The sequence below is a fragment of the Podarcis pityusensis genome (genome assembly GCF_964106645.2).
Source record: "Podarcis pityusensis genome assembly, chromosome: 13".
Classification (NCBI taxonomy): Eukaryota; Metazoa; Chordata; class Lepidosauria; order Squamata; family Lacertidae; genus Podarcis; species Podarcis pityusensis.
The window spans coordinates 9,977,702-9,999,962 of NC_138038.1; the positions used below are offsets into that span (position 1 = coordinate 9,977,702).

The 22,261-nt window shown below is 48.9% G+C and overlaps 1 protein-coding gene across 2 annotated transcripts; it reads left to right on the forward strand.

Annotated features, from left to right (window-relative positions):
- Positions 1 to 1,541: 1,541 nt before the first annotated feature.
- LOC308460407 (mucin-17-like) lies at positions 1,542 to 21,606 on the forward strand. 2 transcript variants are annotated; one of them, XR_013978558.1, is made up of 11 exons: positions 1,542 to 2,406; positions 4,796 to 4,903; positions 7,386 to 7,504; positions 7,647 to 7,705; positions 9,677 to 9,837; positions 10,901 to 10,963; positions 12,002 to 12,164; positions 12,878 to 13,039; positions 15,251 to 15,348; positions 16,148 to 16,297; positions 18,868 to 18,894. XR_013978558.1 is itself a non-coding variant. In XM_080976776.1 (11 exons), exons 1-11 carry the CDS (start codon positions 1,683 to 1,685, stop codon positions 18,904 to 18,906), a joined length of 1,758 nt encoding a protein of 585 aa, XP_080832902.1. In that variant the 5' UTR covers positions 1,542 to 1,682; the 3' UTR covers positions 18,907 to 21,606. The 2 variants fall into 2 exon arrangements, 1 of the variants encoding a protein (XP_080832902.1); XM_080976776.1 differs by lacking the exon at positions 16,148 to 16,297 and adding an exon at positions 16,038 to 16,099 and having other exon boundaries at positions 18,868 to 21,606.
- The last annotated feature ends 655 nt before the right edge of the window (positions 21,607 to 22,261 follow it).

Consider the following 22,261-nt stretch of genomic DNA (forward strand, 5'->3'; position numbering starts at 1 on the left):
CCAGCACTGACTCGCCTGTCACGACTACCGCCACTCCCACAACCACCAGCACTGACTCGCCTGTCACGACTACCACCACTCCCACAACCACCACCACCACTGACACGCCTGTCACGACTACCGCCACTCCCACAACCACCAGCACTGACTCGCCTGTCACGACTACCGCCACTCCCACAACCACCACCACCACTGACACGCCTGTCACGACTACCGCCACTCCCACAACCACCAGCACCACTGACACACCTGTCACTACTACCGCCACTCCCACAACCACCAGCCCTGACTCGCCTGTCACGACTACTGCCACTCCCACAACCACCAGCACTGACTCGCCTTTCACGACTACCGTTACTCCCACAACCACCAGCACTGACTCGCCTGTCACGACTACCGCCACTCCCACAACCACCAGCACTGACTCGCCTGTCACAACTACCGCCACTCCCACAACCACCACCACCACCACTGACACGCCTGTCACGACTACCGCCCCTCCCACAACAACCACCTTGCCGGCCACAACTACCACCACACCCACAAGCACCACCACCACCTCGCCAGCCACAACTACCACCACTCCCACAACCACCACCACCGCCTCCCCTGCCACGACTACCACCACTCTCACTACCACCAACTCATCGGTCATGACTAGCACCACTCTCACAACCACCACCTCACCGGCCACAACTACCACCACTCCCACAACAACAACCTCACCAACCACAAGTACCACCACACCCACAACCACCACCTTGCCAGCCACGACTACAACCACTCCCTCAACAACCACCTCGCCTGCCTCTACTACCACCACACCCACACCCACCTCCACCCCCTCACCAGCCACATCTACCACCGCACCCACAACCAGCACCAGCACCTCGCAGTCCACAACTACCACCACTCCCACAACCACCACCTCACCGGTCACGACTACCACCATTTCCACAACCACCACCACCGCCTCGCTGGCCACAACTACCACCACTCCCACTACCACCACCTCGCCGGCCACGACTACCACCACTCCCACAACAACATACCCGCCCACAACTACCACCACACCCACAACCACCACCACCACCTCGCCAGCCACGACTACAACCACTCCCACAACAACCACCTCGCCTGTCACGACTACCGCCACTCCCACAACCACCAGCACTGACTCGCCTGTCACGACTACCGCCACTCCCACAACCACCACCACCACTGACACGCCTGTCACGACTACCGCCACTCCCACAACCACCAGCACCACTGACACACCTGTCACTACTACCGCCACTCCCACAACCACCAGCCCTGACTCGCCTGTCACGACTACTGCCACTCCCACAACCACCAGCACTGACTCGCCTTTCACGACTACCGTTACTCCCACAACCACCAGCACTGACTCGCCTGTCACGACTACCGCCACTCCCACAACCACCAGCACTGACTCGCCTGTCACAACTACCGCCACTCCCACAACCACCACCACCACCACTGACACGCCTGTCACGACTACCGCCCCTCCCACAACAACCACCTTGCCGGCCACAACTACCACCACACCCACAAGCACCACCACCACCTCGCCAGCCACAACTACCACCACTCCCACAACCACCACCACCGCCTCCCCTGCCACGACTACCACCACTCTCACTACCACCAACTCACCGGTCATGACTAGCACCACTCTCACAACCACCACCTCACCGGCCACAACTACCACCACTCCCACAACAACAACCTCACCAACCACAAGTACCACCACACCCACAACCACCACCTTGCCAGCCACGACTACAACCACTCCCTCAACAACCACCTCGCCTGCCTCTACTACCACCACACCCACACCCACCTCCACCCCCTCACCAGCCACATCTACCACCGCACCCACAACCAGCACCAGCACCTCGCAGTCCACAACTACCACCACTCCCACAACCACCACCTCACCGGTCACGACTACCACCATTTCCACAACCACCACCACCGCCTCGCTGGCCACAACTACCACCACTCCCACTACCACCACCTCGCCGGCCACGACTACCACCACTCCCACAACAACATACCCGCCCACAACTACCACCACACCCACAACCACCACCACCACCTCGCCAGCCACGACTACAACCACTCCCACAACAACCACCTCGCCTGCCACGACTACCACCACACCCACACCCACCACCACCGCCTCACCAGCCACATCTACCACCACACCCACAACTACCACCGCCGCCTCGCCAGCCACAACTACCACCACAACCACCACCACCTCGCCGGCCACGACTACCACCACTCCCACAACCACCACCACATCGCTTACCACTACCAGCTCCGCCACGCCACCAGTTACAACTTCATCCACCACCACTACTAGACAGACCATTACAGGTGATCATTTGGTTTTATTTTGCTGAATCTGTTTTCAATGGCTTCTATATAGCTGTGTAGGAAACTGGAAACAAATATGAAATTTAGCTGCTTCTTTTTCCTTGAGGCATTTTTTTTAATGTAAGATTCAGGTTTCAGAGTTCTGTAGCCCTTCCATTTCATCTGCACGGGGAACCTTTGACTTTAACCTGGTGGTTTCTGGAATTTCCGAGTTCCCTGAGTTTTAGTCATTATCAGATTTCTGGTTCTCCTTGCCCCAGAGAAGCCTTCCTTTTGTCTGGGAAGCTTCTGCGAGGTTTCCAGTGAAGCGTTGATACTTCCTACAGGTATGTCTTGGCTCAGGAAGATTCCTTGTGGCACAAGAATGCAATGAAAACCAGCTTCCTAACCAGTTACTTCCAGTGCTTTTTTTCTGGGGATACACAGGGGTACGCATACCCCTAAACATTTTATGACTCTTTGTACTTTTGTCCATTTACTGTATTTATTTCCCCCCGATTTGAACTATAAAATGGTGATTTTCTTGAGCCAAAATGAGAGTACCCCTAAACATTTTTTAAAGAAAAAAAAGCACTGGTTACCTCAGTTCCCTTTCCCATAGCAGTCCATTTTCATTGGCTTGCATCCCCTTCTCTTTCTTGCCTTGCTGTGGTCTAAGCCACTGAGCCTCTAGGGCTTGCCAATCAGGAGGTCAGCGGTTCGAATCTGTTACGATATTGAAGCAATTCAGCCGCAAGCTGCTGGTAGCTTGAAAGCAAAACATAATGGGAATGTTGGGACTGTTCCGTGGGAAACAGAGGGACAGTCAATTCACAGTGCAGAGGGCACCGGAATTAGCTCAGAGTGTAATATGAGCTGGACAGGAAGTACAGGAGGAGTTTGTCTCTCGACTGCTGGAGCTTGAAGAGAGCAGTCATGATTTTTGTAACGCTGCAAAGACAGAAATAAAGAAATGTAAATACGTTACTGTCTATCTCTTTCCCCTGCCTGGGGGGGCAGGAAAGAGGGGGTGTGTCCTTCTCACTCTGAGAAGGATCGCCTATCGCGACCTCTGCCTGGATCCTGCTGGGGAATGCAGACAGGGAGGTCAACAGGAGATCAAGCCGGGTGCCTGGAGAGTAGCCAGTTTCTCCTGATTAAGGCTTGATTCCCGACATCCCCACAACGGAGTGAGCTCCCGTTGCTCTGTCCCAGCTCCTGCCAACCTAGCAGTTCGAAAGCACGCCAGTGCAAGTAGATAAATAGGTACCACTGTGGCAGGAAGGTAAACGGCGTTTCCATGCATTCTGGCTTCCATCACGGTGTCCTGTTGCGCCAGAAGCAGTTTAGTCCTGCTGGCCACATGACCCGGAAAGCTGTCTGTGGATGAACGGTGGCTCCCTCGGCCTGAAAGCGAGATGAGCGCCACAACCCCATAGTCGCCTTTGATTGGACTTAACCATTCAAGGGTCCTTTACCTTTTTACCTTTTAACACAGAAAGCAAAGGAAGTTTGCCACTTCAGCGGATAATGGCATCAAATTGGAGTTTGGCCATAGTGGTTTGAACATTTTAGAGAGTGATTTTTGGCAACTGGCTGCAAAGGGGTTGTACGCATTCAGTGTGGGCAAGGGACATTCAACATGGACAATATGGACAAGAGAAGGTCAGTGTTGATTTCCCTGCAACAACGCTCACCAACTTCCAAAATTAACAGGAATGAGGGCCTTGGTGCCATGCCTGCCAACATGGCCCAAAGCTGGATTAGACAGGGCACTTCAAAAACCTTTCAGATGAACTTAATACGTTTGTTATTTAAGTGTATTTTGGAAGCTGCTACGCGGGTGGCGTTGTGGGTTAAACCACAGAGCCTAGGACTTGCTGATCAGAAGGTCGGCAGTTCGAATCCCATCAATGGGGTGAGCTCCCGTTCCTCAGTCCCAGCTCCTGCCAACCTAGCAGTTCAAAAGCACATCAAAGTGCAAGTAGATAAATAGGTACCGCTCCGGCGGGAAGGTAAACAGCGTTTCCGTGCGCTGCTCTGGTTCGCCAGAAGCGGCTTAGTCATGCTGGCCACATGACCCGGAAGCTATCTGCGGACAAACGGCGGCCTATAGAGCGAGATGAGCGCCGCAACCCCAGAGTCCGCCACGACTGGACCTAATGGTCAGGCGTCCCTTTACCTTTACCTTACCTTCCCGCTCCACTCTTCTTCAACCTGTGGCACCTTAAAAGAGTAGCAAGTGTTTCATGGCATCCTCGGCTGAGATAAAATTTTCAGCTCTGAGGAATTGTGAAACGTTACTTGAGTGTCAAGAAGAATTTCACTTTCCCTATGTGTTTTTCTCTATATACCTGTACATTAGATTGCTGCTAACCACATTTTGTGGGGGAAACCTTCTCTCTTCCAGAAACGTGTGAAAATGGGGGAACACATGATGGCATCAAATGTTTGTGCCTTAGCAATTTCTATGGGCCGAAGTGTGAGTTCCCAGTTGAAGACATGCCTTTTGAAGTGGGTAAGTAGAACCGAGAGCAACCTGACCTCCATTCCTGCAGAGCAGACCAAGTACACTCCAATCCCTTTTGCGCCGTATATAAGACGGGAAAGACTAGGGTATCATCAAACATCAATAATAATAACAGTCTGATCCAATACAAAAAAAGTCGCAATAACTTAAAAATAAACAACCTATATCAAATAAAGTGATATTCAATAATCCGTTAGAATCTATAACAGTAAGCAGTAAAATTAAATATCGGGCAAGTAATAAACCGTTCAGACTTATCCACTGCAATGAAGAATGATTAAACTACAAGCCATAAAAGTAACAGCAAGGCACAATGCATAAAATACCGCAAAACGTACAAAATGATGTATTAACAACAACTACTACTACTACTTATTATTAAATTATTAAATTAATTATTAAATTAAGTTATTCAGCTATCTTCTCTTTAAAAGACATCCAGGGGGATTGGAGGGGTAAAGCAAAAACATTTGGGGTGGGGACCACAGCTGGGGGCTTTAAGCTGCATGTTTAAAGCACTCTTAACCACTACAGCGGCCATAGCTTCCCCGCAAAGAATCCAGGGAATTGTATTTTGTTCCGGGTGCTGGAAATTGTAGCTCTGTGAGGGATTTTCTGACAGCTCTCAACACCTTTGTATATATAAATATGATGATAATGATAATGATAATGATAATGATGATGATAATAATAATAATAATAATAATAATAATAATAATAATAATAATTTATACCCCGCCCATCTGGCTGGGTTTCCCCAGACACTCTGGGCAGCTTCCAACAGAATATTAAAATACAATAGTCTATTAAACATTAAAAGCTTCCCTAAACAGGGTTGCCTTCAGATGTCTTCTAAAAGTCTGGTAGTTGTTGTTCTCTTTGACATCTGGTGGGAGGGCGTTCCACACGGCAGGTGCCACTACCGAGAAGGCCCTTTGCCTGGTTCCCTGCAACTTGGCTTCTCGCAGCGAGGGAACCGCCAGAAGGCCCTCGGCGCTGGACCTCAGTATGATATAAATGAGATTAGACATTTATATGGCACTTTTGAGCTCTTAAAAGAGCACTCAGAGCACAATAAATCCCATGGAGAAAGTTATAAATAGAGAAAATCATATACAATCTTGGCAAGGATGCGATTTCTCCTCTTCTAATTTGCTCCTGGAATAGAGCCATTAGCAACAGCTATCAGGAATCGCAAGGGAGCCTTTGAACTTTGGGCAAAACGCCACGTTGTGTTAAACACGCTTTTTAAAAAAAGGCTTATGCTGACCATTTTTATTTCAAAGGAAAGCAGAATTCCCCACACCTTTGATCTGGATTCCACTCTAAATCTGGATTGGAGCCCCACAGTAGATTCACACCCCAGCTGCTCTTTGCCCCTGTAGGTCATGCTTATGGCATCTTTGGGGGGTTAATATCAGCTGTGGGGTGGGGGCAATCCCTCCAGCATAATCAGAACCAATGCCTATAAAACCGGGCAAGGCTTCTGCAAATACAGACTTTTTCCTGGCAGAGGCAGATGTTCCTAGACCAGGCATAGGCAAACTCCGGCCTCCAGATGTTTTGAGACTACAATTCCCGTCATCCCTGACCATTGGTCCTGTTAGCTAGGGATGATGGGAATTGTAGTCCCAAACATCTGGAGGGCTGGAGTTTGCCTATGTCTGTCCTAGACTGAGGATCAGCCAAATCTGAACGAGGAGTGTCAATTAAAGTATAACTAATAGCCATAACTATTACTAATAGCATAGATCTGCCATTTAGACATTTGCCCTGCCCCATTGCAACCCATGCAGTGGCGTAGCGTGGGGGGTGCCAGGGGGGCCGGCCGCACCGGGCGCAACATCTGGGGGGGCGCGCTCGCTGCCTCCGGAGTCGCCGAAGAGCCTCGGGCGCAGGCTGTAGCAGAGCCCCATGTCTCGTGGAACCGACGAGCTGTGCGCGCGCCCGGGCTGAAGGCGTCCGGCAGGCAGCGGCTCTCAGCCCCGCGCGTCAGGGCCGCGGAGGACGTGCCAGGCAGCCCCTCCTCACAGCCCCGCCTCCGCTGCTGCTGCTGCAGCTGCTGGGCCATGTTGCATTTTCCTCGCCTCTCTGCCCCCCTCCTCCTCCGGGCAAGCGGCGTGGTTTGGGCGGCAGCGCCAGCAGCAACTCGACTCAGATCGGCAGGTTAGGGGTTGGGGGGGGCGCAAATTACTTGCCTTGCCCCGGGTTAGGGGGCGCAAATTACTTGCCTTGCCCCGGGTGCTGACAACTCACGCTACGCCGCTGAACCCATGTTAAGTTCTAGTGTTAGGAGATGGGAAGAAAAACTTCTGTTTCTCCACATCATACATTTTATGAGGTTTTCTCTTATTCATGTCCTTCTTAGTGGGGTGGGGTTTCACCTTAACTAAAACACCTCCAGCATTTTAGCAGTTCCTCAGAGGGGACATGTTCCAATCGCCTGATGATCGATCTCCCTCCATTTTAGAAAGTGTGCCCGTGACAATTGAAGTCCAAGTGAAAATCACCAACAAGGAGTTCGTTCCAGAGCTCGAGAACCAAGAGTCAGAAGAGTATAAGAACTTGGAAGAGGAATTTAAGATGCAGGTAACAATGAACCATTGACTCATCCTTCAACACCTTGCTCTGTTGGTTATAGAGTTCTCTTTCATTCTGTTTACCTTCCCTGTCTAAATGACTCCAGCCTAGATTATTAAGACATTCTGTATTTTTCCTCTCCACCATTTAGATGGACAATGTTTATCAGGGCGTCTCTGGATACCAAGGTGTGGTGATCTTAAAACTGCGGTAGGTACCTGAAGCAGAGACCACTTTGAGATGCCATATTGTCCAGTGGCCTATTCATGTTTCAGATTAGGCTAAGGTGAAGCCAGTGAACGAGTCCTCCTGGCTTCCTGTTGCCACCCTACCAGGTCCCTCTCTCCTCAAAGGAAACCCAAGAGGTTGTTGTTCCCAGAATCCCCCTTCTTCCGTATCATTCCCAGGCACCAAATCTCTCCCTAGGAGATCTTAGGCTGCTCCTGTCTGTACTCCTGTTATCTGCATGATTAAGGCTAACGTTCATCTATTGGTTGAAGAGTAGCCCATTTTTTGAAAACATCCCCAGTCTAGATTCCAAATCAAGAATGTTTCCACAAACAGAGACAGTTCGTGCGTTGTTGTTGTTGTCCTCGTCCTTGTCCTCGTCCTTGTCGTTGTCATTAATAATTTTTATTAGTTTTCAATTACAATCCAATACAGTGGTACCTCGGGTTACATACACTTCAGGTTACAGACTCCGCTAACCCAGAAATAGTACCTCGGGTTAAGAACTTTGCTTCAGGATGAGAACAGAAATCTTGCTCCAGCGACACAGCAGCAACGGGAGGCCCCATTAGCTAAAGTGGTGCTTCAGGTTAAGAACAGTTTCAGGTTAAGAACGGACCTCCGGAACGAATTAAGTACTTAACCCGAGGTCCCACTGTAATAGCCTCATTATAACGATACCAATTTATAATACAATTACTAATACCAATCGTTCAAATACCAAATTATATAATTTAGATAAGGTCCCGTCCCCCCGCATGCTAGAATTGATGGTTTGATTATTTCTTTATTTCTGCATTACAAAATCTTATGAATTTCAATTACATTCCGGTCATAATAACAATCCCTTATACGACAACTGCAATATTAATAACTTCCATTCATGCTGACACATTAAATGATTTATAAAACTACAAATGAGGCACTCAAACAATATCCTTGTTCTTCCTGCGTGTGGCAATTATTCTGTCTGTGGTGTTTCTTCCTGTCCTTGTAAAATGTTATGTTTATCTTTTCCCGGTTGTTGCTGTTATCCATCACGCATTGGGCGGAGCTGATATCCCATTGTTGTCCGTGCATTGTTATGCATTCGGCTTGTGCGCCATACATTGAAAGCACATTGCATTCTGCAAATAATCATGGGAACTGGAGGGCATCTATCAGAAATCTGCAATTCCCAGCACCCTTCACAGACTGCAGCTCTCAGAATTCTTTGGAGGAAAACATGTCCTTTAAATGTATATGGTGTGCATACAGCCATGCTGGTAGAACAAGATTTAGGCTGCCCCCATAGCACTGATCTTGCACATTCATAAGGACATAAGTGAATTTCCGGTTTTGGCTTTCTCCTCGTCAACGTGCGCCCCTGCCGCATAGCTGTCAACCGTCCCTTATTTGGCGGGAAACTCCCTTATCCCAGCGCCGTGTCCCGCTGCTGTCCCTTATTGATGATGTCACTTAAATTTCCCGGGTTTCATGCTTGCCCGGCTCGGGAGGGAAGCAGCGGCCTGGGGTCCTCCGCCGCGCGAGAGAGTGCATGCTGGCGTCCTGGTGCGAGGAGTTCTATCGGCCCTTCCCTGCCCGAGAGGGGGGGGGAGAGACTCTCGCCCACGCCGCCCGCGAGCCCAGAGGCGGCAGCAGTGGTGGCAGCTGAGGAGGCGGCCTGAGGGAGGAGGAAGAGGAGGCGATGGGGAGGGACGCAGAAGGGCGGCGCTTCAGCGGCCACGGCGGGAACCGTAACCGCCTCATGCCGGATTGACAGCATCTGTCAATCCTACCAATGTATGTAACTCTTTACAACAGCAAAATCCCTTATTTTGGCTGCTGATCCCTTATTTTCGAGGCTGCTGCTCCCTTATTTTCAAATCTGTAAGTTGACAGCTATGCCCTGCCGTGCTCTTTTTAACAACAAAATGGTGGTTGAGATATTGCCCTTTTTCATCACTGTGTTAGGAAAGGCAGCATTATCGTGGACCACGAAGTCATCATTAAAGCTGTAATAAACAACGATGTGAACATCATTGACAAAACTGTCCAGAATTTGACCGAGGTCGTGCGGAAGCAGCTGACTGCCATCAACTCCACTCAGGAGGAATGCAATACAGGGAACTCATGTAAGCTCCGGGCAACAGTCTTCCAGTTCAAGATGATATTTCAATATTATTGTGTCCTCCTGGCTAGAGAAGGGTACTCAGAAGGTTCCATGGCTGGGAGTCCCTGCACTAAATAAAAGTCCATATCTAGAGAAGGAGTCAGATTGATCTCTTGCAGCAAAAACAAGAAAAAAGGTTGTGACACCTTGAAGAATTTCATGACGGCATTATAAGCTGTTATGGACTAACTCAGGCTTCCTCAACCTCGGCCCTCCAGATGTTTTGAGACTACAATTCCCACCATCCCTGACCACTGGTCCTGCTAGCTAGGGCTCATGGGAGTTGTAGGCCAAAAACATCTGGAGGGCCAAGGTTGAAGAAGCCTGGACTAACTTCTACTTCATCAAATGCTTCAGAGAGCCAAGATGTGTGTCTCTGATTTCCTCCAACTCCACCCACCTATTTCTAACAAGAGCTTCTTTCACATACCGTCCAACATTTCTCCGATGAAACTGGGACGTCCTATTCCATTATTGGGACGCGGGTGGCACTGTGGGTTAAACCACAGAGCCTAGGGCTTGCTGATCAGAAGGTCGGCGGTTCGAAACCTCGTAACGGGGTGAGCTCCAGTTTTTCGGTCCCTGCTCCTGCCAACCTAGCAGTTTGAAAGCAGGCCAGTGCAAGTAGATAAATAGGTACTGCTCTGGTGGGAAGGTAAACGGCATTTCTGTGCGCTGCTCTGGTTCGCCGGAAGCGGCTTAGTCATGCTGGCCACATGACCCGGAAGTTGGCTCCCTCAGCCAGTAAAGCGAGATGAGCGCCGCAACCCCAGAGTCGTCTGTGACTGGACTTAACTGTCAGGGGTCCCCTTACCTTTACCTATTCCATTATTATTATTATTATTATTATTCCCCACCCACCTGACCTATGTTCAAGATTACATTACAGCATATACCTCTCCACATTACCTTCTTTAGAGAGACTTTAGAGAGACTGTCAGGGCATTTTGAAGAGGTGCAGAAAAAATATATAAGAAAGGAAATAAGTAAAATCATGCAATGTAACCATCTCTTTCTTTCCGCAGCATTTTGCTTTTCAGCTTCACCTGACCCTATTCTGAGCGCAAGCACAAATTTTTCAGCTGAAGGTGAGTCCCAGAATTAGGGAGGAACAAAGGGATTATTTATGCACCCGCAGCCTGTCCAGTGAGAGCAAAAACAGTGAGCTGCCTGGAATTGGTCCTGCATGCTTGCTCATTCTAAGCCCAAGGGGAGCTGCCTGCCTGTTCTTCTGGCTGCATCATGGTGTCAGCAAGTTGGCACTGCCAGGCCTCCATTCTTCTCTTTCATGGTGGGATAGTTTGGCAGATGCCGTCCAATGTTCCTCAGATGAAAACAGGTACATTCTATTCCGCATCAGTATCACTAGATCCACACTGATCTGTTAAACCAGGGGTCAGCAAACTTTTTCAGCAGGGGGCCGGTCCACTGTCCCTCAGACCTTGTGGGGAGCCGGACTATATTTTGAAAAAATATATGAATGAATTCCTATGCCCCCACAAACAACCCAGAGATGCATTTTAAATAAAAGCACACATTCTACTCATGTGAAAACACCAGGCAGGCCCCACAAATAACCCAGAGATGCGTTTTAAATAAAAGGACACATTCTACTACTGACACATTCTACTCATGTATAAACACGCCGATTCCTGGACCGTCCATGGGCTGGATTTAGAAGGCGATTGGGCTTTTAGAGGTGCTTAGGTGGGGCATGGCCAAGAAAGGTTGGGAACCACTGCCGTAGTCGCTGCTGCCCTGGACCCACTTCCCCCCATCGGCAGTACCCACTGAGCTGCCTCTGCTTCCCTGAGTGTGACTTTGGTCCCAGACAGTCCTGGCCAAGGGGAGGGGAGGGGCAGGCAGCTGGGCGAGCAAGTGGAGCTGGGTTTATTGGGGAGGCACAGTGCAGCCCTGCTGGTCTCTAGTGGGTGGATGGGTGGCCGCTGCAATGAATGAAAAGGTGGAGAAAGATTTTAGGTTTCTTTAAGGGGAGAGGGGAAAGGCTTGCATCTGGGAATCTGGGGCTCTGCCTGACAAAGCGAGAAGCCACGATAGCCTTAAGGGCTTCATGAAGGTCCTGGCGGTTTTTGTGGCAGTGGTCTCTTCTTCTTTCTCCTTCCCAGCTGCTTGCAGAAAAAACATTGATCCCAGATATGCAGACTACTATTACCCCGATAACTCCACAGGCACGTTGCGCTGTATCTCCGACTGTACCAAGGACACCAAAAACACCATGAACTGCAACAATGGCTTATGTAGCTTATCTGAAAGAGGCCCTTACTGCAGGTAAGTGGACAGAGGAGCGGATAGCAGAAATATCCCTGGATCCGGGCATCCCATTGCAAACCTGAATTTGTGCCAGTACGTGATAGAATCCCAGCTGAAAACTGTGACAGTCTGAAAGAGCCCTGTTCCTCTTCTTCCCCTCTGCAAGAAAATCCAGATGTGGGCTGGGAAGGGGGGAATGCTCTCCCCTAAAACCACTTGCACATCTCTCCCATACACTTGTCCTACACTCGAGTAGGACCCTGGCAGAGACACATGTCTGACTGGCATGTTCTCTCCCTCCTGGTCGTTCGTTTGGGAGCTTCAAAAGCTTTCTTCAGCCCAAACATCACAGCAACCGATGCCAATGGACACACTTAGGGATCCGCAGAGTTTGCACATCATGCACGTGACAGACCTCAGCAACTCAGCATTTTGGCTAATTACTTTATTTACATATTAACACACACGGAGCACTGCAACATGGCTCCCTCTCTCTCTAGCATCAGACAGCAAAGAGAAAGAACAAAGGACAATAGTCCCACTTCACGGAACACAGGAACACAAACACCCTGTCTCCGTCACTTCCCACTCTGTGGAGTCAAAACATATAACGTCATGTGCAAGACAACAATCCCATGACTGCAATCACGGAGCAGGAATTCTAACACCTGGCAAGGCCTTGGGAAGGGGGAATGCGCTCCCCTGAAACCACTTGCACATCTCTCCCATAGGTGCAATGATGTGGAGTCCTTTTGGTACATGGATGATCGCTGCCAAACACCGATCCGGAAGAGCGATGTCGGCTTTGGGGTTGGGCTGGCTGTCCTTGCAGTGATCAGCACCGTCCTGGCGATGTTCCTCCTCAGAGCCAGATGGAGGAAGTCTCGTTCCAGGTAAGAAGCACAAGAAGTGCATGGGTACAGTGGCGTAGCGTGGGGGGTGCGGGGGGGCCGGCCGCATTGGGCGCAACATCTGGGGGTTAGGGTTAGGAGGCGCAAATCCACGGGTTAGGGGGCGCAAGTTACTTGCCTTGCCCTGGGTGCTGACAACCCACGCTACGCCACTGCATGGGTAAGATGCAGGCTGGAGGAGAATAACCTAAATTTCTGGTCCTTCTTAGCAGGGAGCCGAACCTAATGAGTTAGCGATTTCCTGGGATCTTGTATAGCAATGAGTAGGGGATCTGTTTGGTCCCACGAGCTGGATCAGGTTTGAACTCGCAGGGCAAATTTGACAGGTCAGTCGCCCGATGCCACGGTGCCAACTGCTGAAACGTGCTTTGAAACTGTGGACTTCAAAGCATCTCTCAAGGTGCTGCTAAAACAAAGGCGCTTTCCTTCATTTTAGAAGGGGATTTTATGCATTGGAATCCCCTGCTAAAATGAATGTTTTCTTCCCCATGTCTTAGCAGCGGATAACAAAGGGTGAGAGGAGCATTTTAGCTGGGGTTTTTGTGAAAATCCTTTTTTTTACGTATTATTATTTTATTTTTATTTGCACTTTTAACAAAACAAAAAAAAAGGAAGGGGAATAGATGTATAAAATGAAATAGAGGAAAATAAATGACGTACAAATAATACCACCACCGACAAAAGCAAACAAGCCACACAACACCATCACAGAATTGTAGAGTTGGAAGGGACCACAAGGGTCATCTAGTCCAACCCCCTGCAATATACAGGAATCTTTTTGCCCAATGTGGGACTCGAACACACAACCCTGAGATTTCGGTATGCAACCTGTTCAAAGGTAGCCAGTACAACAAGGTCCTTAGATGACTGAGTAATAGATGGTGATTATTCTTCCCCACAAGCTGAAAGCATAAGTCTTATGAACCATAAAGGTAAAGGTACCCCTGCCCGTACGGGCCAGTCATGTCCGACTCTAGGGTTGTGCACCCATCTCACTTAAGAGGCCGGTGGCCAGCGCTGTCCGGAGACACTTCCGGGTCACGTGGCCAGCGTGACGAAGCTGCAGGTGGCGAGCCAGCACCAGCGCAGCGCATGGAACGCCGTTTACCTTCCCGCTATAAAGTTGTACCTATTTATCTACTTGCACTTAGGGGTGCTTTCGAACTGCTAGGTGGGCAGGAGCTGGGACCGAAAGACGGGAGCTCACCCTGTTGCAGGGATTTGAACCGCCAACCTTCTGATCGGCAAGTCCTAGGCTCTGTGGTTTAACCCACAGTGCCACCTGCGTCCCACCTTATGAACCAGAAGAGCTAGCAAAAGAGCTAGCTAAGGGAGAGGGCAGCCTGCGCTGGAAGAGCGGTGTTAGAAACTCAGATATATAAGTTACGTGCCAAATAGCTCCTTAAACCAGAGTTACAGTCACCAAAACAGAATGCCTAGTTGCCATTTTGGGGCCAGATAGCTCGAAAGTCCTATTTCTCAATATGGCCTTTTGGTTGCCGAAATTCGTTCTGAGTGTGCAGATAAAATATAATGGGTAGAATTCCGCAGGATGTGTTGCTAGTGTGTGAAAACAGTTGAGAGGATCCTCAGACATCCACCTCCAGGTGGTGGAGACATCAGGCATCTTCACCTGGTTGCAAATGGCCGGTTTTGTTGTTGTTTAGTCATTTAGTTATGTCCGATTCTTCGTGACCCCATGGACCAGAGCACGCCAGGCACTCCTGTCTTCCACTGCCTCCCGCAGTTTGGTCAAACTCATGTTCGTAGCTTCGAGAACACTGTCCCACCATCTCGTCCTCTGTCGTCCCTTCTCCTTGTGCCCTCCATCTTTCCCAACTTTCCCAGGGTCTTTTCCAGGGAGTCTTCTCTTCTCATCAGGTGGCCAAAGTATGGAGCCTCAGCTTCAGGATCTGTCCTTCCAGTGAGCACTCAGGGCTGATTTCCTTCAGAATGGATAGGTCTGATCTTCTTGCAGTCCGTGGGACTCTCAAGAGTCTCCTCCAGCACCATAATTCAAAAGCATCAATTCTTCGGCGATCATCCTTCTTTATGGTCCAGCTCTCACTTCCATACATCACTACTGGGAAAACCATAGCTTGGTGCAAAATGTACCTGGCGCATGTTGAATGCTGTCATCCGTCTGTCTGCCTTCAGGTCCTAGTAATGACCTCTTGGTTGTTGTTCCTGCAGCTTCTCCGATGATGCTGAGGCCTGGTATGAGGAAGATGAGGAAGAGTGGAAGCCCTCAGGAGGTCTGACCATCGTGAATGAAGGAGCTGCCAATGAAGGTGAGGACTCTTCACAGCTACATTAGGTAGCTGTGGGCCAGGGATTGCTCTTCAAATCTTAGGCTTGGGACCTCTTAGCAGTGCCACATATTGCACTGGGATAAAACAAGGCCATGAATACCTGTGCAGAATACATCTGTCTCTGGTGGAGGAACCACAAGCAGGCACCCACTCACCGCCATATTATGGAAGTGTTCCTGGCATCCAGGCAGACTACAGCCATTCCACAAACTCTCTCTCTCTCTGTGTGTGACTTTACGGAGCAACTGAGTGGCAGGGTCAAGGGCCAATCTGTGCACAGGGCTGACCAGGGCCGGCCCAGGAGTTTTGATGGCTTCCAGGAAAGCAAATGTCTTGCTTTGCAAAAAGCAAGGAGGGCGCTGCTGCAAGGGCTGTGTAGACCAGGAGCAAATCGGGGTGTGTGTGGGTGTGTGTGGGTGTGTTTTCTTGGTTTGTATGTAGCTTTCCCCCCTCCCCACATCCCATTGCTGCTCTCAGCAACAGCCCTCCCTTCCCTTTGGTCACAAGCTTGTTCTTTGAAGCACACAGGAGTCTTAGTACTCGGCTGCAATGAAAAGAACTGCAGTCGGGAAGGTATGCCCACAAGGAAGGCTTTGCAATGGAGAAAACAGGCTCTCTGTTAAGGCCAATCATTCATTTTGGCTGTTCTGTGGCCCTTTCCTCCTCAGAAAGCCAAGACAGAAACAGGAGTTTCCAGGTCTCTCTGGACTCAGTTGATACGACGACACAGGTGAGTACAAGCAGCTCTCTTGCAAAGCTTCTCACTTCTCATCCTCAGGGACCAGCAACTGATGCAGATCTGGTAAATCAGGAAGGGGGGGGGGCAGATGGAGACCTGCAAGGGAACATGTGGGAGCTGCCAGAATGAGCTTTGCAGCTTCATCATTACCAGGCGCTGTACACACACAAGCCCATTTGCAAAGTAAAGGTAAAGGGACCCCTGACCATTAGGTCCAGTCGTGGCCGACTCTGGGGTTGCGGTGCTCATCTCGCTTTATTGGCCAGGGGAGCCGGCGTACAGCTTCAGGGTCATGTGGCCAGCATGACTAAGCCGCTTCTGGCGAACCAGAGCAGCGCACAGAAACGCCGTTTACCTTCCCACCGGAGCGGTAACTATTTATCTACTTGTACTTTGACGTGCTTTTGAACTGCTAGGTTGGTAGGAGCAGGGACCAAGCAATGGGAATTCATCCCATCGAGGGGATTCAAACCGCTGAACTTCTGATGATCAGCAAGTCCTATGCTCTGTGGTTTAACTCACAGCGCCACCTGCATCCCAGCCCATTTGTCGCACAAACCAAAAATGTCATTTTCCTCAATCCAGAATTGTTAGTGCTGATCCTCAACCTAGAATCTGTATAGCTTGATTCTAGAGCCTGCTGCCCACAAGGGTGAGCGTACTTGATATACATTGGAAAACCTTCCCCTTGCTTCGGTAATCCATGTTTTCTCCCCTTTGCACGTGCCTCAGGTAAATGAAGCAGGAAGCAGTGATTATGCTATTGCAACGCACCCACCCAAAATGTCATTGGGCAGGTCATGGGCATAGCCAGGATTTATTTTAGGGGCAGAACAGAACAGACACAATTGGCCAATTAGATTTAGAGGGGGGCAGCTGCCCCCCTGCCTATGCCCATGTGGCAAGTGTAGATACACGCCCATTGCTGGGACCGACTAGATCTGTTTTCATCTGTTTGCGTGTCGAGATCCCCAGGGCCACCCCAATAACTCACACATCACACAGAATTTTTTGTTTAAGATTTTTGGCATAATTTTGGCCACAACTTTATTGAAATACAAATTTGTGAGTGGTTGCTTAGGCATTGGTTGCGACTATCTGCCCCCACCATGGGGGACAGACTGACATTCCGCACGATGCGAAAGTCAGAAGAGGGGAATACACTTGGGGGTAACGACGGAGCAGGGAACCTGCCCTCACCCCAAATGCAACCAGGAGCTCATTGCTATGGCCCGAGCCCCCTTGGCAGAGTGGACAAGCAATAGTTAGCCCCCAATTCCTTTAACGGAATCCCTTGCAGCAGCAGCATTAGAGGGGCAGGCACTCAATCTACCAAGGGCAGGCACTCAACCACTGCCCCTCAACCAACCAAACCATAAACCAATGCCTAACCACAACCTTACAAGCTGTGACGATTTGCTATGCAGTAGGCAAAAACCAAATGGCCCCAGGCAATCAGCCAGATGGACAAAATTCCTACCGGGCCCCTGCCCCAAGAGCAGACGACCCCATGACAGGCATAGCAAGGTCAAAGCGAACAACCCTAATTCTAGGGAGGGGGGGATGGGCAATCCGATGCACAGTCAAAAAGAGGAAACCCTAGCCTCGTGCAAGGAGTTTTAGCATTTCTGGCTGTCAATCAACAAATGGCAAAGAGCTATTACTTTTTGGATGAGACCAGTGTCGTGCATATGCAGCCTCAGGCACTCAGAGGTGAAAGCAGCAAACTTTATTGCAGTCTCCCTGCACACATTTCCCCATCCGTCTTTGTCTGAAGAACACTGAAGAACACACGCAAAGGCCCTTTTAGAAAATTGCCCCAGAATCAGTACAGGGCAGTAATCTAGGGAAGCCACTGGAGGGAGCTGCAGTCATTAGGATCTTACCAACCAAAACAAAAGAGACCAAGTACAGCAGTGAAAACTGGAATTGAAACAGCTCCAAAATACAGTCGTACCTTGGAAGTCGAACGGAATCCGTTCCAGAAGTCCGTTCGACTTCCAAAACATTCGGAAACCAAAGCACAGCTTCTTATTGGCTGCAGGAAGTTCCTGCAGCCAACTGGAAGCCACGTCAGACGTTCAGCTTCTGAAAATCTTTTGAAAACCAAAACACTCACTTCTGGGTTTCGATCATTCGGGAGCCAATTTGTTCGGGAGCCAAGGCGTTTGAGATCCAAAGTATGACTGTATAACTTGCATAAAGGCAAACAGGTCTTGCAACAGAATGTTGTGCTCTCTCTAACGAGAGTGTTCCTATTTAGGATTGCAGCCAGCCAGGCATGCCCTCCTCCAGCATTGTATGAGCCAGAGGTAGCCAACAGATATTTCCGCATGCTATTGGACTACAGTTCCGAACATCTTTATCTGGACAACAGTGCTGTCACTCACCACTAAGGCTGTCAAAATAAATTAAAAAATTGTCCAGTAGCACCCTAGAGACCAACTAAGTTGGGTATAAGCTTTCGTGTGCATGCACACGTCTTTAGATACTAAGGCTGTTGTTGTTGTTTAAATCAGAGGAGTGATGCTATTGTGGAGTTTACATGCAAACAGTAACCCAGTCTTAGTTAACTAGCTACAGGAAAGGTGATTAATCAGCTCTAAAAAAGATTCCGCAGATACATTACTTTCAAATGGCTTTATAAAATTTCACTGAAATCTTAAAGTGCACATTTGCAATTGCTGATTTCTTTGGGTGTCAATGAACCCTATATCTTTTGTGGAGCTCATAGAGTATCTGACCTTTTCTCTTTGCAGATGCAGTTCCAAAAACCAACAACATTGATCAACTGTTGATCCCATCCTGGAACACATCCTGGAAATTTGACTGAATTACATCAAGGACCCTGAAAGCCCAACACTAACAGCCAGACTATATTACAGTTGTCTACATTCCTTCCTGGGAGAGAGTTTTGGGGCTTGGTATCGTCAGTATGATGAAGACACCCAGCTCTGTTTCTCCTTTCCACCTAAATCCAAGAAAGCTTGTCTCAGTTCTGGAGCAGAATCTGTCATCAGTAGTGGACCAGAGGAAGGTGAACAAACGGAAACTTAATCCGGACAAGACAAAGGTGCTCTTGGTCAGTCAGAAGACAGAAGAGGGAATAGGGATATTGGAAACTGGTTTGTTTGTTTTTATGACTGCTCCTAGACTTTGAAACTCCCTCCATACAGAACTTAAGACTTTCTCTCTCCTTGCATAGCTGTCAACTTACAGATTTGAAAATAAGGGACCAGCAGCCTCACAAATAAGGGATCAGCAGCCAAAATAAGGGATTTTCAGAGCACAGGTATGTTCAACTTCTGAGCCCCTCCGAGCCAAAGGCAGAAAGCCCAGCCAGCAGCCAAACGAAGCCTCAAGCGGTGGTTCCCACAGCGCAGCAACCCAGCAAAGGGGATGCAGCAAGGAAAACCACCGTCACCTCTCTGCTGGGAAGCGCTGAGCAAAGGCGAGTCCCCAGGCAACACAGCCGATTTGATCGGCACAAGGCATGCAAGCTCCACCCCCCAGTCATTCTTAGACTCCTTATTGGGTGAGCAACGCAGCCAAGCAACCCAGTTGGAGCCTCCCTGGCCGACAGGGAGGGAGAGGAGCTGCTTCCTTTGAAACCCAGGAAATTTAAGGGACATCATCAATAAGGAACAGCAGCGGGACACAGCGCTGGGATAAGGGAGTTTCCCGCCAAATAAGGGACAGTTGACAGCTATGCTCCTTGTTATCCTTCCACTGGCTAATGAAGACTTTCTTATTCCAACAATGCTGTTGCGAAGTGACTGTTTGTGCGGAAAGGGCTGACACAATGATGTTTTTTATTGTAATTATCTGTATGTTCTAACAAAACATACACACACCCTTCCATTGCATGCGAAGACAGGCTCCAGCAGATTGAGCATACGAGATCGATAGTGTATCCGATGGTCCACAAGGCAGTTTCTGCACGTACTGTACAGGGAAGTTAGGGGCAGATGTGGCTTGTCAACCTAGGAAGGTAGCCCATATAAGAGAAGGGAAAAAGTGATCCTAAACCTTCACTGCCTTGCAAGATATCCTCGGGAGAAGAAAAAGCTAAGGAGTGAAGCCTGTACAAACCTGAAGTCCCTAAGAAAGTTGGATGGCTCCTTGTATGTCTCCTTCTGGCAACTCCTGCAGCCAAGTTGATGCCAAACGTCTTGCTCTGCTTTCCTTTGGACAGTATCAGCGAGGCTGAGAGTGCTTGTCGTCTGGGCAGCCCAGGACCTCCATACACACTGCCCAACATGTTTAAAGCTAAAGGTAAAGGGACCCCTGACCATTAGGTCCAGTTGTGACCGACTCTGGGGTTGCGGCGCTCATCTCGCTTTATTGGCCAAGGGAGCCGGCGTTTGTCCGCAGACAGCTTCCGGGTCATGTGGCCAGCATGACTAAGCCACTTCTGGTGAACCAGAGCAGTGCATGGAAACACCGTTTACCTTCCCGCCGGAGTGGTACCTATTTATCTACTTGCACTTTGACGTGTTTTCGAACTGCTAGGTTGGCAGGAGCAGGGACCGAGCAGCGGGAGCTCACCCCGTCGCGGGGATTCGAACTGCTGACCTTCTGATCGGCAAGTCCTAGGCTCTGTGGTTTAACCCACAGCACCACCTGCTTGCTTTTAAATTATTACCCCACCTGTGAGCCACCTTGAGCTCCTCTCAGGGGGAAAAGTGGGATAGAATTCAATATAACAACATCAACAACGCCTCTACTTACCACAATGACAAAAAGCAAACACAGCAGGGCCAGGCAGGAAGATGACAGTGTGGGGATGTCTCCAAACAGGCAGTCCCATAGTTCAATTCTTTCTTTCTTTTTAATTGAAATAATTCAACATTAATACATTTATACATACATATTACGGATATACAAACAAACATACATTTCATACAATCCTTAAAAATATTCATAACATACCCAGATTCAATCCTTTTCCCACCACTGTCCCTCACCCCTCACCCCACCCCGTGTTAGACTTCCAATCTACTCAATTGCAGTTTCTTTCCATTTCTATTACTTTCTTTCACACACTATTAAACCAACTTTCTACTTCATTTTCTGTTATACATTGTTATCCATATTACTTGGTATTTCAGTATTTATAACGGAACTTGTTTATTCTAATAGGAGTTCTGATTTCTCAAAATGAATTTGCAAATATCCTTTAAACACCTTCCAGTCTTTGTCTACCTTCTCTTCTGAGATCCTTCCGATTTCTCCCATTGTTTTGGACATATTGTAATACTCCAATAATTTGGCAAGCCACTCTGTTTTTGTCGTATTATACCACTTTTCCAATTTTTCAATTCTTAGGCTTCACAGTCCCAGGGGAGGATCGTGTCAGGTCTGATTCTGAACACATGAACTGGTTTTCAAGGTGTCCCAATGTCTTGTCTGTGTTCCTATACATCACCTGCACACTGCTGGCACTTTACGAATGCTTCGTGTAGTGGAGCAATGATTAAAATCAAAAGGATTGCAAATGTGTTCATTGATTTTATTCGTAGCAGCACCCATTAATGAACAAGGGCACTTTCAGACCGTTGCTATTTTCGGGGGGTCGAGGGTGGATCCAATCACATACTAGCAAACAGGAGTTAGACAACGGAAGCTGATTAGCGCACTTACACAACAAATACACTTCCTTCCCAAACTGGGCTTTTAGTGATGGGGGAATGCATTGGAAGCGGTGGGGTAACAGCTGCTTGACGCGATGTCGTGTAACCTCCCAGGAAGCAAATCAGAACAAATGCTGGATCAATAACCAAGCGTCCCGGAAACATTTTGGAAACAGATCATAGCTCTCAACTTCTCCCTTTTCTTGCGAGGAATCCTATTCGGAATAAGGGAAATTCCCTTTAAAAAAGGGAAACGTTGACAGCTATGAAACAGATCAGGGTGACAATGAACAGATTGATGGAAGTCCCTTGTGTTTTGCAAACTCTGTTAAAGGGAGGGTGCAGGTTGCCAGGGGAACCAGCAAAGGGGAGCAATTTTTTAATGATTTAATGTGAATGAACTGGTTCAAAAATGGGTTGTGAGAGCAGGGGTGGACTTTGGTAATATGGATCTCTGTAGGTACCCCATATAAATAGAGGTATTATTATTATTATTATTATTTTGCTCTCCCTCGGCTTT

Bases quoted from the DNA above. Each gene is read 5' to 3' on its own strand.
- LOC308460407 (XM_080976776.1), top strand. From the start codon at position 1,683: ATGACTAGCACCACTCTCACAACCACCACCTCACCGGCCACAACTACC. The intron at 7,706-9,676 runs GTAGGTACCTGA...TCACTGTGTTAG, and splicing joins GTGGTGATCTTAAAACTGCG to GAAAGGCAGCATTATCGTGG. The intron at 12,165-12,877 runs GTAAGTGGACAG...TCTCTCCCATAG, and splicing joins GAAAGAGGCCCTTACTGCAG to GTGCAATGATGTGGAGTCCT.